Source organism: Bubalus bubalis, chromosome 10 (assembly GCF_019923935.1).
Source record: "Bubalus bubalis isolate 160015118507 breed Murrah chromosome 10, NDDB_SH_1, whole genome shotgun sequence".
In the NCBI taxonomy this organism is placed as follows: domain Eukaryota; kingdom Metazoa; phylum Chordata; class Mammalia; order Artiodactyla; family Bovidae; genus Bubalus; species Bubalus bubalis.
In genome coordinates this window covers 14,924,798-14,940,686 of record NC_059166.1, presented here as the reverse complement: position 1 = coordinate 14,940,686, position 15,889 = coordinate 14,924,798, and the positions used below count along the sequence as shown (strand labels likewise).

The 15,889-nt window shown below is 39.5% G+C and overlaps 1 protein-coding gene across 17 annotated transcripts in view; it reads right to left on the bottom strand.

The window, feature by feature from the left end:
- The window catches only part of SYNE1 (spectrin repeat containing nuclear envelope protein 1), a 494,933-nt gene that overhangs the window by 50,564 nt on the left and 428,480 nt on the right, over window positions 1-15,889 (bottom strand). For 16 of the 17 annotated variants that reach the window (XM_044924087.2, XM_044924084.2, XM_044924085.2 and 13 more), the window contains one exon: window positions 2,738-2,900. In XM_044924087.2, coding sequence (XP_044780022.2) covers window positions 2,738-2,900 — 163 coding nt within the window. Of the gene's footprint in view, window positions 1-2,737; window positions 2,901-10,664; window positions 11,218-15,889 lie in introns of those variants that run through there. The other variant, XM_044924088.2, reaches the window with a different exon arrangement.

The following is a 15,889-nucleotide window of genomic DNA, read 5'->3' as shown; positions in this document are numbered from 1 at the left end:
TATTGCTAATTTACATTGCATTCTTTCTCTTATGGTGCTAATAAAGCTCCTTCCAAGAATTCCTCATTGCCAGGGGGAAGGATGGGAAGATGGGAGGTAGGAAGTTTGGGATGGACATGTACATACTACTATATTTAAAATGGGTAACCAACAAGGACCTACGGAAACTCTGCTCAATATTATGTGGCAGCTTGGATGGGAGAGGAGTTTGGGGGAGAGTGAATACATGTGTAAGTATCGCTGAGTCCCTTTGCTGTTCATCTGAAACGATCACTTTGTTAATCAGCTATATCCCAATACAAAATAATTTAAAAAAAAAAACTCCTTCCAGTATGGTTAAGTCCATCAGGTCCCCTAGTTCAGCTGTTTTCTTCCTTGGAGATGTCCCTTTTAGGCGCACAGACTCCCTACTCCTGTCTGGACAGGTTCTTGCTAGACGACAGAATCACTGTCATCTGGGACTTTCCTTTACCATCACCCTGGGGATTTCCTTCTTTCTCTCCTGAATATTATTTTTCCTCTCATTTCACTATACATAGCATATCCTTCATTAGATTTTGTGAATGTATGCAGAGAAGGCTAACTATTTTATATATTAAGTGGCAGATATAATATTCTAAATCATAAACTATCTTCTAACTTTTAGAAGGCATTCTGCCATTGTATACTGGCTGCCATCATGGTTTTGGAGAAATCAAACTTTTTCATCTTGGAAACCTTAAAATCTCTTTATCCACCATCTTCTGAAGTTTTGTAATAGCTTTGCTTTGTGTTGATTTTCCAGGGCGCTTGTAGGGTTTGTGCTCTAGAAGTGTTTAGTTTTCATTTTGGGAATTTTTTTCCTGCTTTACTCCTTTGATCATTTTTTCCTTTCCACTTTATTTTGGAGAGGGAGAGGGCTTTTACAGCATAACTGAATTGGATTTTGAAACTCTTGCATGAATCCTGGCTGCAGGCTTAACTGGATGCAGTGTGGTGGGAGTCAGACCATTTGGTATAGTCTTCCACTTATTCCATCTTTTCTTAATAGAGTGGTTCAAGCAATGACAGCATTCTGTATTATCAAATTAAAGGTCCCTCTGGTTTGCCTGACTAGCTGGGCTTAGGCGGGATCTGCTCACTGAACCACTCCTTTTTCTGACCTTTGAGCAATCTTCCCTTTAAAGCCCAGCAGACTTGATAGTTCCACTTCCTGAGCGAGACTTCTGGGAACTCCGTCTGCAGCAGGAAGCAGCTGTCTTCCTCCTCCATTCTGCTAGCACCATCGCTGTTTATCTATTATTCATCTTCCAAATTCTCTTGGATGTCTGTCAGCTCTATTATCTTCTGTTTTTTTTTTTTTGTTGTTGTTTAGGGTTTTGACCTTTTATCCCCTTTACTATCATTTTATTGGGGTTTTAGTAACAGGTAGAACTGTAAATGCATATCATCAATTTACCATTTTTAACTAGATACTGTTTTGGTTTTCTTACATTTGCTAAATCACAATACTGGCCACTAGCATTTTAACTCTTATCACTTGTCCATATCATTACCATGTTCTCCAGGAAAATGTGGGAAAAACTTGAGGCAAACCACAACCCCCAGAGTTACTCATCAGAGTCCTTCAGAGGGTTTTATTCTTACAACAAGTGCAAAATATCCTGCTAACAATTTCTTACAAAAGAAATGCTAATTTAAATATCAAAGTAACCCCAACTCCTAAAAACTGTATTTTAATATCTATTCTCTTTGGTTTAAATGGTTTATAAAATAAAGTACATAAAACATTTCATAGGACTGAAGAAATAGGTCTGTTTATACATTTTGTAAAATTAAGGAACTTGAATAAAATGGCTTAATGTAATGGAAATAACTGAGATCGGTAGAATTTTCAAAGATAATTTAAAAGCATGAAATAGCAATACATCTTATGGGGGATGTATGGTGTTGATTACTGACAGCTGGAGTCTACTATGGTGTATAAGAATCAGCAAGGAGAGTGGGAAGTGAAAATCCGTTCTGCATGTATTTTTCAGGGTCACCCTCTTTTGCTTTGTTGGGTTGGGTATGGTGCTGTGTTTGCTACACACGTGAAGATGACGTTATAGTCTGGTCTGTAGGTCATGCAATCCTCCTTGCAAAATTAAATTATTTAGACTCTAGAAACTCGATAAGTATGCACTGTGATCTCTCTCAAAAACACTGTGTGCAGAACATAGAAAAGGGCTCCTAAGACTATGGCTGCGGGTTAGTGACTCACAAATAAATAAACGAAACTGTTAGCACTGTTCTGGATATATCACTGCAGCTCAATCCAAGCTTCCACCTTAGGATGGCTTCTTGGAGGACCCGTGGCATTAACCCTATGATGGTAGATCTACTTAAGAGTCAACTTTGTGAGGACTTCCCTGGTTTTCTAGTGGCTAAAACTCTGTGTGCAGGGGGGCCTGGCTTCGATCCCTGGTCAGGGAACTAGATCCCACATGTTACAACTAAAGGTTCCACATGCTGCAACTAAGACCCAGAAGTAAATAATTATTTTTTTTAAAAAAAAGAGTCAACTCTGTGAGGAGATGGAATGTATTTGCCCCAAACACCTGTCTAGCCACTGCCTCCCCTTTCTCACCAATCCTGCCCAGCTTCTTCCAGATTTCCCATCCCAATTCACCATCTCACATTCATGTCTCTATTCTGCCCAGGAGGACCAATTTTTAAGAACCTATTGATTCTTTCCTTGTATTGTTTTACACTTTACCTGCTGCTCGTTAAGCTTTTTCTGTATTTCTTCTGAGTCACAGGAATCGTAGACGATGGGTTTGGCCAGCTCTGACTCGATGTGGGCTAACCACGTCCTCAGACTGCTCATGTTCTTATCCAGCTGTTGTACTGCAACCAGAGTCTCCTTCAGCTTCTTTACCCTGTGGGCAGAAAAGGAGTGTCAACTTCAGGGAGAGGCCTCACTCATGCTTCCCTCAGGAACAGAAGCCAGAGCTGGGTCTAAACCCAGAGTCCAGCCTGGTTCAGCCACCTACTGTCTGTGTGATTGTGGGCGGTGGCATAGCCCTTCTGTGTCCCTGTTTGCTTGTCTATAAAATAGAGAAGAAGTCACAGTATTTATGAGATTCAAATTAGGTGAATAACGAAGGTGCCAGTACATGGGAAACATTAAAAAGAATATCAGCCATGGTTATCCTCAACACAACTATAATGATACAACAGTTACAAAAACCTCATGGTTGTCACAGAAATTGTGACTTCATCAATAATATAATCTATACTACGTACTTTCACAAATAATATAATGTATACTTCTACCAAGAATAACTGGGAGAAAAAGTTAACATTTCCAATAATTTGTCACTAAACAGATCACATCTCCATGGTTCTGATCACTTAGGCTCCACTGGGATGTGTTTCAGCAACACTGTAGCAGAAACTTAGTTCAAAGAAGAAACCACACTTAAGATCCACTAGCAGTGAGTTATTGCATGCACTTATGCAATTTGAGTTTTCATGATGCCAGATCATGTCAAAGGTAACTAAGGGCCTACTGGATTGTCAAGTGGCCGAAGGCAGGTGCCAGAACTACTGTTATCCAGTCTTCTACCTGCAGAGACTAATTCGGTCCACTATTCACTTTGGCGGTGACGGCATGCATGCTCAATTGTGTCCGACTCTTTGCGACCCCTTGGACTGTAGCCCAGCAGGCTCCTCTGTCCATGGAATTTTCCAGGCAAGAATACTGGAGTGGGTTGCCACTTCCTACTCCAGGGGATATTCCCAACCCGAGGATTGAACCTGATTCTTTATGGCTTTGCCACAAGAAGCCCAGTATTCACTACATGGCATGCCTAAAAAACAACCAAAACAAAACACTGTTTCCCATTCTTTCCAGGAAGGAGTACAAACTCGTTTCTTTAAGATTGCCATTTCTCTAACAATAACACGTGAACACTTTAGAAGTAAGGTGCCAGAAAGACAAAATAAATGATTTGATCATTTTCTTAATGAAATGTACAATCTGATCAGAAATCTGGCATGGAAGCAATGAAATATAACAATATGGTAAGAATGAAACTAAAGAAACGAACCAGGTTTCTGGCTAATACATAAGGAGTGATCAATTCTGTCTTGCCATGTTCAGTAATTATTCATTCATTCACCACGTGTTCATTTCTTTATTCCTCCTACAAACATGTATAGTGCGAGGTACACACTGACAATTAAAGTTTCATCCTTGCCATTGAGGAGCTTAGACTTTGATGAAAAAGAGAAAATGAAGAAATGATATGTGAGCTGCATCTTGCGAGGCAGATACAAGCCAAGCAGAATGCTTCTGGCTTCTGAAACATAAAGAAGAAAAGTTTGAGATTCTGAAGGCGAACAGTGTCACAGCGCCCAGGAGATTAGGGGTGAAAGAACTGGGAAAAGAAGCGGAAAAGAGATGAGATGTGCTAAGATACAAGACTGATGGGTGGATGAGAATAAGATTATAAGACTCCCATAGTGACATGATAATGCATTTGTCTGTAGTTTTAAAGATTAATAAGAACTTTTTCCAAGATCTATTTGTGGAGGACTGTTAAGATTAGTTCTGATTTTGAGTGCAGAAGTTTGAGGCAAGGCTGTTGGAAGAGTCCGTTTAGGAAGTAAATAAAACAATTCAAGTGGTTTACGTCAAAAGCCTACTTTCAAACAGTGGGGGTTAGAGGCAAGGACTGGATGGCTAAATTCACAAATCCTCATGATGTGAGACAGAAAGAGCTAGAAATGATGTCTTTTCCAATTGAATGATTAGATGGATGCTGGTGCCTCAGAGGATACATGATGAGGAGCAAGCTCTAGGGATTAATGGGGCACAAAGTTTAGGATATGATGAGTCTGGAAATAATAATTCTTAGGTCCAGAAAAGACAACAGAATGCATTGCACTGATTTACATACTGTGGCATAGAGTTGAAGCCCAATGAAAGGACATGTTTCATTCTGAAAGGGGGTGGACTAAGAAGAATGAACTTTAAAAGGTTAAAGGAGGAGGAATCATAGGCGAAGAAAAAATAATTAGAAAGGAAGGAGGTGAAGTAGGTAAGTGTAGCAAAGGCGGGAAAAGTTTCAAGAAAGTACTTGTGGACTCGGGAAAAAGACTGATGGTATTTAACGGTACAAACTTGTCACGAGCAGTAATAAGCCACATGGATTGAATGCATAGTAAAATGAATATAAATAACAAGAGCATATTATAATTTCGTACTGTGATAAATATGATAAATACAATGGCCACCACATTATAAATTATCGATGTATCAAAGTAACACGTTGTACACCTTAGAATTACAATGCTGTATTATCAAGTACACTCAATTAGAAATAATTTTTAAGTAGTGTCATATATAAGTGTAAGTGAATCACTTTACATTTGAAACTAACATAATATTGTAAATTTACTAATTAAAAAAGAAGAATTAAAAAACAAAAAGTAGTGTCAGGCCATAGTTATCAGGTGTTTAGAAACCCAGCGTGCCACAGTAAAGTGATCTTAAAAGATGATAAATATTTATTAGTGTGCAGGTTAATGGATATGTGTGCATGTTTCCAAATTTTATGTTACACAAACTAGCTACAAAATTACAGTCACTAAGAGTTATCTTAAAATTAAAAAAAAAAAAGAAAAAAATTAAAAAAAGAAACTGTTGGTCAGGATATGATCTAAATGCCCTCTTCATTAGAGTTCACCTGGTTTCCCTCATGAAAGTGCAGCTCCCTAGACCCCAACACTGTCCTATGGAGCCAGAACCTCAGGGGATATGGCCAGGGAATTTCCATTTTTAAGAAGCAAGCCTTAGGTGTTGCTAAATTATGGAACCACAGGTCTGCTTAGTCAAAGGCAGAGCAGGACAGCATGATGAGGCCTAAAAACAGCCATTAGAAGAGGTCTGCTGGCCCCAGGTGAGTAGTTTAGCAAGCACCGTGGAACCAGAACACGGGCAGCATCTGGCTTCAGAAATCCTTATGATAAAAGAGGATTGTTAATCATTTTAAGAAAGCAGGCAGGGGAGTTGAGTAAATATGGTACAAAACAGGTAGAATTCTCTGGCTAAAAGAAAAAATTTGATTTTTCGTTCTGTTTAATGCAGTTGAAGGCCTGGAATCACTTTAAAATGTTTTTAGGCAGAGAAAAAGGAACTCATGAGATAAAAGCCAAAGACAGAAGAAAAAGGCGGAAAATGATACATGAATATAGATGATGGAGCAAGGATGCATAGGAGGCAGGGTCAAGGGTACAAGGGCATGGATAAATAAATGAGTTTTGAAAGGAATTTCCCAGTGAAGAAAGAGTGTGAGCAGGAGTTTGGGAGGAACACAGATAGTACTTTTCAACTCTGTTAATATCAAGTAATAGTAGCAAAAAACCATTATTGAGTCCCTGTTGATGGGCTGACACGGCTGCATGTATGTACACGGAATGCTCTGAAAAGAAAGGGGATGGGGAAGGGGAGCACATGATCAATGATTTCTGATGCAGCCCTTATTTGAATTCAATTTTGCTTTTAGACCATAAGCTTTTTTAAAAATATATTGTAGACTTTTTCATTCAGGAAATGTGGTCACCTTACTGACACTGCTTATAATAGAAACAAATGGCACATAAGCAAAATACTTCCATTTCCAAGGTATCAATCTGGCTCAACCAAAGAAGTATCTGCTTGGAAAAAATGTCAAGAGCGGTATGTCTTTTAAAACTCTAGAGATGTGATAGGGATTTCTCTGGCAGTACAGTGGTTAAGATTCTCTTGATTCTACTGTAGGGGCCACAAGTTCGATCTCTGGTTGGAAAGCTAAGATGCCGCATGCCGAGCAGAACAAAGAAACAGCAACAACAACAACTCTAGGGATATGATATGTTTCAGGTAGGTATCTGCAACAGAATGTTCTCAAAGATGGATAACCCTCACTCAGAACGACCAAATCTCTCTATTCTATTACTCCCAGATGGTAAAGAAGGGATTCTCAAGCTAGAATTGATCACTTAAGGGTGTTTTCCTGCCACACAGGCCAAAGCTAACTCTCTCCCCACCTCCTCACTTCCATGACTCTCCAGATAAATCTGATAGGCTTCTCTAGTTAGGAGCCACCTTTCTGAAGAAATTCTCATAACCAAACTATGTTGAGAATTTTTATTCATTTTTAATTGCTTAGAATAGATATTATCACTTCTGTTAACATTTTCTGTAAATCAATGTTTCTCTCGCAAATGAAAATCTAGTCATGACACCTTCACTTTTCCTTTTTGAATGCTTAAAAGGATTTTCACTATGCTCAGTTCTTGATAGTACCTATATTTCATTAATTATAATAAAACCCCTTATGTTTGAATAACATTTTCAGTGTGTAAAGGCATGTTACCTTACATTGTTTAAAAAAATGTGTATTTAAAAATTATATTCATGGAGAAGGAAATGGCAACCCTCTCCAGTACTCTTGCCTGGAGAATCCCTTGGACCGAGGAGCCTGGTGGGCTACAGTCCATGGGGTCGCAAGAGTCGGATACGACTGAGCGACTGACACACACACACAATTGAGATACTTGATGGTGCAAGGGCGCACTTTCTCTACTCTCCCATCTCCTGCAGGAAGCAGGATGGGGCAGGCAGCACCGGGGAGGCAGGCTGACTCCCCCGACCCCCATCCCTTCTGGAAGTCTTGGGGCCTCAGTGCCTGCAACAGCTGGCCTTGGGCAAATAAAAGACTAAGTTGTTTATTGGCAAAAAAAAAAAAAAAATTATATTCATATTCTGCAATGTATTCAATTGATAGGGAACAGAAAACTTGCATTACAATGTATTTCTCATGACTTACAATTCCATTCAAGATAAGACTTCTCTAATTAGCCTTCTAAGTATAATTTGTACCTGTCTTGAGAGCATTTGAAAACATTAGCCTTGAACAATAATTCCAAGGACTTTTACACACAACCCACTCACATTTCTCTAGTACGTCAGACAAAATTCACCTGAAGGTCAGTTAGAGAAGCTACTGGGTATAAAGTTCAGGGTGCATATCCTACCAACAATGATCATGGCACGAGCTTAGGGTTTAACATGACCTTGGCCATCCTGCCTCAGAGTCCCATATGGAAAGGACAGTCTACAACCAATAAAGCCACTGGAATAGGACTGAAGAGTGGCTCATTGATCTGAGATGTGTGTCCTGGTTTTACCCCAGTGAAGAATGTCCTCCCAGGAACCTCTCCCACTGGACCAGCTTCCTGTCTTCAGATCTGGTAGGATGTGAATGCTGACCATGCTTTGGGATGGGGCTTTACAATAAACTTACAACAGCATCAGGCTTTTGTGTGGAGCTGAAGGCTTCGAGTTGGTGATGGACAGGGAGGCCTGGCGTGCTGCGATTCATGGGGTCACAAAGAGCCGGACATGACTGAGCGACTGAACTGAACTGAAAGGCTTTGAGGGTACCTCACTCAGTGCCTGCTTCCTTCTTACTCTTGTTCAAACTCTCTGTTGTTATTTATGCCCATGTTCTCCCTTCCCATGGGAAATTCCCTGGAAAGCTAGAACTGTGAATTTCCACTTTGAGTTTTCTCTTTCCATTTTTGGCTGCCATACTAAGCTCTGTACCTTGCACAAAGGTGGGTTTTATTTAAATATCTACTTTCCCTGATGGCTCATAGGGTAAAGAATCTGCCTGCAATGCAGGAAGACACAGGAGATGCATGTTCAATCTTTGAGTCAGGAAGATCCCCTGGAGAAGGAAATGGCAACCCATTCTAGTATTCTTGCCTGAAAAACCCCATGGACAGAGGAGTCTGGCGGGCTACTGTCTAACCAGTCACAAAGAGTCAGACATGAATGAGTGACTAAGCAAGCAAGCAAACATTAATAATTGGTATTCTAACTAAAATATTTTTATTTTGTTAACATATTTTATTTGACATTAAATGTATACTTAAATTTTCTTCTAGATCATTTGCTAATGATATATTTGTTAAGGACAAAAATTAATTGATTTTCTTGGTTCAAAATTCACTTACAAAAATGATCCAAGACACAAAGGCTATGAATAAACACTGTTCCACCGGATATTATCTACAGTAGCCAAATAATTTACAGATCAGTAATCCTGTATAGTATTGAAGGAGTTCCAGTAGTCAGAGCAGTTGGTGCAGTATGTGAAGGGCATCGTGACATGGAAATGCTTGTTCATATAGTCCATTAAGGACAAGTTCCTCTTTCAAATGAATATGTAAATCTTAGTATAGTCAGGGAGGGTGAACACTTAAGTGGGTCTCCCTTCCCATTTTTAAAAAAGTGCACTTTACCACAAATAGCAAAATACATTGTGTGTGCAAGTGCTGGGGGTGGGGGGGGGGGGAAGGGGTGCTGATAGGAGCTGAGAGGAGGTGGGGGATAAAGTCCCCATACATCATCATACATCAGTTGATATTGGTGGGACAGGGATCATTCTTTTTTCAGAGAAATGTCCCACTTCTTTTTTTCCCATTATTTCTTTAAAGGCAACTTTGACTAAAGTATCAACAATAGTTTTTTTTATCTATCATTGTAAGAAGTTTGAGCAACATTCTTTTTGGTAGCATCCAGGATTATAATTCAAAATAAGTGTTTACAGATGTCATTTGTCTGGGTAAGTTTAGCAAACCTGGTCTATCTGTAAGTCCCTGCACCTGGTTCCTTTTTCAGAGTCTCCTGTGCTTCCTGAGTATTTGATCTTTCTTGAGAAGGGTTCTAATACCAATTTCAGTTGTACGGCTTTTTAATATTGCCACATGAATACACACATATACGCATATATACATACACATTTCATATATACCTCACTACTTTCCTTCAGACAAATTTAGTAGATACATACACCAAAACCAAAAAAAAATTCATGTGCTCAATATATCAGAACCAAAAGTACCATTAATAAATTTCTATTCATCAATAGGGGTTTATATGGGGGATGTTATGGTACCAAAAAAATGTTGAAAAATAAAGTGAAAATTCCTGATGTAATGTTATTCTAACTGAATAAAAGTCATTAGGTAAATATCTGCATTATGCACTAAATTACCATTTTAGAGACGCATTTCCCCATTTGCACATATGTTTGAAAACCTTTATACTAGTCAGTGACCAAAACCTACTGACATACCTAAAGAGAAACGACTTTCTCTCACACACACAACCCTCCAGGCTGCTGAAGCATGAGAGATTATTTTATTTCATAAAGGGAACACTTTCGGTTACAAAGCTGTGAACTGGCCATGACTGAATTTTAGTTTTAGCAGCAGCCGTCCTTTAAATAACAGATGACGGACTGACAGGATCTTTCCACTGGACCTTTTTTCTGAATCCCTTTCCTGTGTCTCAGACTCTCTACTGTAACCATACCCCTCATGTGACGATTCTAATCCAGAGACAACTGGATGCCGAGCCATGACAAAGCCCATTAACCTTTCCATCTAGCTTCACGGGCCAGCAGAGGGACAAGAAAAACCGACAAATAACTCTTAGGAGTCCATGTCCAACAACCTCCTAACACCAGTCAGCCCCACTTCACACTGGCAAAAACAATTATGGATTAAAACTCCAGCCTCCATCCTGTCACCCCCACGTAACAAGAAAGTTATGCCCAGGGGAAGCAACTCAAGGAGGTGCCTGCCTTGCGACATCGCAGTTACAGTCCGGGAGGTCTGCATCCGCACAGCCGTCGTCTGCCATCCTCGGGCCACAAGAATCTTCCGCCACCACCATGAAGTATCCACTTGCAAAAGTCAGCTTTGCAGAGCAAAAGGCTGAATCTTGCGCGGGGATGAAAGTTTCCCTGGTCTGTGTATGAAGTATGAAAATGCTCCCTCCAGACAAATGTTGGTAAGTCTCTGCCTGATAATATGACACTGAGCAGTGAGTGACAAGTGGTCATGCTTCTAAATAAAACCTACATTCATTAACATGTGCCAGGCTTGATCTCCTGGAATGTAGGCCACGAGGGTAAGAAGGGGAAAGGCTCAGGGTAATCTGGAAGGAGGGGGAGGCTCCAGGTCTAAAGAAAGAAGGGAGCAGAAATAAGACTGGCTGCAGACACACTGCCATTCTGGAAGGACCTTCCACCTTTTCTAGCAGGCAGTCTGTTAAGTTGGAAAAGATATTTGAAAAGGCAAATGACCCAAACACAAACAAGCAAAACAGCCACAAGTACAGCAAACTGTAGTAGCAAAAAGGAGCAACTTCTATTTTTCTTCAGTTTGCTTGCCAGCTAAGTGATGTAAGTAGGAGTTTAAGGGGTTGTTTGGGAAGATGGGATGGGCAAGAAATTCTGCTGAAAAGTGACTGGTCTTCACCTTTGAATAGACAATATGAGCAGGAAAAGGAATGAAGACATACTATTCTCCACTTGGCTCAACCTTTGTCCTTTTAAAAATAATGATATAAAGTGACAAAAATAATATGTTCATTGTAAGGTAATTAAAAAAATATGTTCATTTGCTTTGTGGAATTTCAGTTAACTTGGGGAGGGGGGATGGAATTGCAAGAATTTCTAAATTTTCTGCACTGATTCAATATAAACTTCATAACTTAAGCTTTTAAAGAAAATAAGCTCCCAAGTGATTCATTACTGGTAATTAAAAAAAGAAATGTGACCAATGCTGCCTGCTTTAAATCCTTTGAGGATTTTAAAGTACATACGCACAAATGACTTATGAATAAATAAATGGGCAATAAACATTTGCTAAGCTTTTTTTTAAAGCCAATATGATGAATTTTAACTAAAACAAAACAAAGCACTTGGTTCTGGTTATATGAATTGATTGCTTTTAAAATAGTAATATATTTTCTCTATAAAAGAAACAAACCTGAATTTTTATATTAAAAAAAAATCCAGAAAACTTCGTTAAAAATAAAATTATTTTTAAAATGCTATTAAAGATATAATATTTTTATTCTTTATAAAAAAATCACTTCACTGATATATTATTTTCATCAAGATGGAAAATATTGGTTGTAATTCCATAATAGAAGGTAAATTTGTTTTTTGTTGATTACTACCAACATTAAAAAAGACTGATTAATTCCCTTTTACTATATTTGCATTATTCCATGGGTTAATTTTTTTTCCATGTTCACTGTTCTTAGCACAATATATTTATTCCAACGAACTAAATATAAGGCAAGGCTATACAGACACGATTATTGTAGTAGCAAAAAATGACAATAATATACATTTTCATCAGTAGGGAAAATATTAGATAAATCACATTATATAAAACTATGGAATGATCTAAAAGAATAAGATTGGCACATATAGTATATGATAGTATACATGATCCTTTCCCCGGTGTTGTCTCACTGGAGAAGCAGCAGTTATTTTTAATGAACACTTTGAAAATGAGGAATCTGGGACTCAGAGAGGTTATACAGTAAGCCCTAGGTCACACAGCCAGAGCAAGGTGAACTAAAGCTAATTGAAAGTGAAGTCGCTCAGTCGTGTCCAACTCTTTGCAGCCCCATGGACTGTAGCCTACCAGGCCTCTCAGTCCATGGGATTTTCCAGGCAAGAGTACTGGAGTGGGTTGCTATTTCCTTCTCCAGGGGATCTTCCCGACTCAGGGATCGAATTCGGGTCTCCCATATTGTAGGCAGACGCTTTACCCTCTGAGCCACCAACTAGGATGGTGTCATTTCTGAGCTTGCTGCATCAAAGCATTTCCAATTCTGGCTTGACTTTTCTGAATGGATCACCATGAGGTAATACCAGCCACAAATTCCAAGAATTACTTTTTCTTTTTCTTCTAGTTTGGGCAGAGCTCCCACTGGACTGAAATCCCTAGTGGGGGCAGCTGCTTCAACTTTGCAAAACCCTCCTTATTCTCCATGAGCCTCTAAACTCCCTCTAGGATGAGAGCTGACGTTTATTGACTGAGCGCTTCACTGTGCTAAGTGGTTTACAGGTACCACCTCATTTAATCCTCCTGATAGCCTTTTACACCATATAATTGAAGTACTGAGAGGATGAGTAATTCATCAAATATCACAGTGCAGGTGAAGCAGAAACATTTTATAATTCAGGCAAGTGAAGCCCCAAGCCCAGGCTCTGCTATATTACTAAATGTATGTAGGGTACTTTTCACATGCTGTGTCTCAGGCTGAGAAGCTCAGCAAAATACTGGAGGGACTACTATATGCAAAGAACTACATTAGGTTCTGGGGTTACTGTGATCATCAAGTTTGATACACTGACATTTCAACACAGGAAAGAAACTTCCAATAATCTTCAAAATGGGATATTTATTATAAACAAGGGAACTGCTACGGACTGTGTGCAGGAAGCCTAGATAAGAAGGGTTTGATCTAATCTGGAGAAAAGGAAGAACATGAAGAAGAATTAGGAGCTGGCTGGTCCAGAGAGAGAGAGAGCAGGAAGATGAAACAGAAGAGGGGAGGCTCTCAGGTGAGGAGCCCTGTATCCTTGCTTTATCACTCTTATGTTTGGGGAATCATTTTCTTTTTCATCTTTATATCCCCAGAGGGGTGTCTGGAAACTATGCCTGGCTACCTGCTTTGGTAATAAGATATTACTGAAATCTATTGTGTTTCTCTACACACTGCCTAAGGCTGCTTTTGGGATTTATTGGCAGAGGGCTTTGTCAGAGGCTGTTCAGCCCACAAAGCCTCGAATATTAGTTATTTAGTAATCCAGTCCTGAGAGTTTGCCAGCTTCTGCCATGTAGCAATATGCAGAGGAACTATTAATACTTCATACACTTTTGTATACAGGGGGCATTCCATAGTTTTTAAAAATTGTATTTTTTTTCCTGTTTTTGAGATCCATGAATTATGATAAAGTAGACATGATCAAGCAGGAGATGGCAAGAGTGAACATCGACATCTTAGGAATCAGTAAACTAAAATGGATGGGAACAGGCGAATTTAATTCAGATGACCATTACATCTATTACTATGGGCAAGCTGCTGCTGCTGCTAAGTCACTTCAGTTGTGTCCAACTCTGTGCGACCCCATAGACGGGCAGCCCACCAGGCTCCCCCGTCCCTGGGATTCTCCAGGCAAGAACACTGGAGTAGGTTGCCATTTCCTTCTCCAATGCAGGAAAAAGAAAAATGAAAGTGAAGTCGCTCAGTTGTGTCTGACTTGTCGCGACCCCATGGACTGCAGCCTACCAGGCTCCTCTGTCCATGGGATTTTCCAGGCAAAAGTACTGGACTGGGGTGCCATTGCCTTCTCTGCTATGGGCAAGAATTCCCTAGAAAAAATGATGTGGCCCTCGTAGTCAACAAAAGAGTCCAAAATTCAGTGCTTGGGTGCAATCTCAAAAACAACAGAATGATTTCAGTTTGGTTCCAAGGCAAATCATTCAGTATCACAAGTAATCCAAGTCTGTACCCCAAACACAAATGCTGAAGAAGCTTAAGTTGACTGGTTCTATGAAGACCTACAAGATCTTTTAGAATGACACCAAAAACAACATCGTTTTCTTCATAGGGGATTGGAATGCAAAAGTAGGAAGTCAAAGATACCTGGATTAACAGGCAAGTTTGGTCTTGGAGTACAAAATGAAGCAGGGCAAAGGCTAACAGAGTTTTGTCAAGAGAACACATTGGTCATAGCAAACATCCTCTTCCAACAATACAAGAGATGTCTCTACACATGGACATCACCAGATGGTCAATACCAAAATGAGACTGACTATATTCTTTGCAGTTAAAGATGGAGAAATTCTATATAGTCAGCAAGAACAAGACCCGGAGCTGACTGTGGCTCAGCTCCTTATTGTAAAATTCAGGCTTAAATTGGAGAAAGTAGGAAAAACCACTATGTGATTCAGGTATGACCTAAATCAAATTCCTTATGATTATACAGTGGAGGCAACAAATAGATTCAAGGGATGGGATCTGACAGAAAGAGTGCCTGAAGAACTATGGACAGAGGTTCGTGACATTGTAAAGGAGGTGACCAAAATGCAAAGAAAAAGAAATGCAAAGCAAAGTGGAGGCCTTACAAATAGCTGAAAAAAAAGAGAAGTGAAAGGTAAGGGAGAAAGGGAAAGATATACCCAACTGAATGCAGAGTCCTAGAGAATAGCAAGGAGAGATAAGAAGGCCTTCTTAAATGAACAGTGCAAAGAAGTAGAGGAAAACAATAGAAAAGGAAACTAGCGATCTCTTCTAGAAAATCGGAGATATCAAGGCAACATTTCATGCATGGATGGGCACAATAAAGGACAGAAATGGTATGGACCTAACAAAAACAAAAGAGCTTAAGAAGAGGTGGTAAGAATACACAGAAGAAATTTACAAAAAAGATCTTAATGACCCAGATAACCATGAAGGTGTGGTCGCTCACCTACAGCCAGACATCCTGGAGTCTGAAGTCAAGTGGGCCTTAGGAAGCATCACTACAAACAAGGCTAGCGGAGGTGATGGAATTCCAGCTGAGCTACTTAAACTTCTAAAATAGAATGCTGTAAAAATGCTGCATTTGACATGTAAGAAAATTTGGAAAACTCAGCAATGAGTGGCCACAGGACTGAAAAAGGTCAGTTTGCATTCTAATCTCAAAGAATGGCAGTGCCAAAGAATGTTCTAACTACTGAACAATTGTGCTCATTTTATATGCTAGTAAGGTTATGCTCAAAATCCTTCAAGCTGGGCTTCAGCATTATGTGAACTGAGAACTTCCAGATGTACAAGCTGGGTTTAGAAAAGGCAGAGGAAACAGAGGTCAAATTGCCAACATCTGCTGGATCATAGAGAAATCAGGGGAATTCTAGAAAAACATTTACTTCTGCTTCATTGACTACATTAAAGCCTTTAATGGTGTGGATCATAACAAACTGTGGAAAATTCTTAAAGAGACGGGAATACCAGACC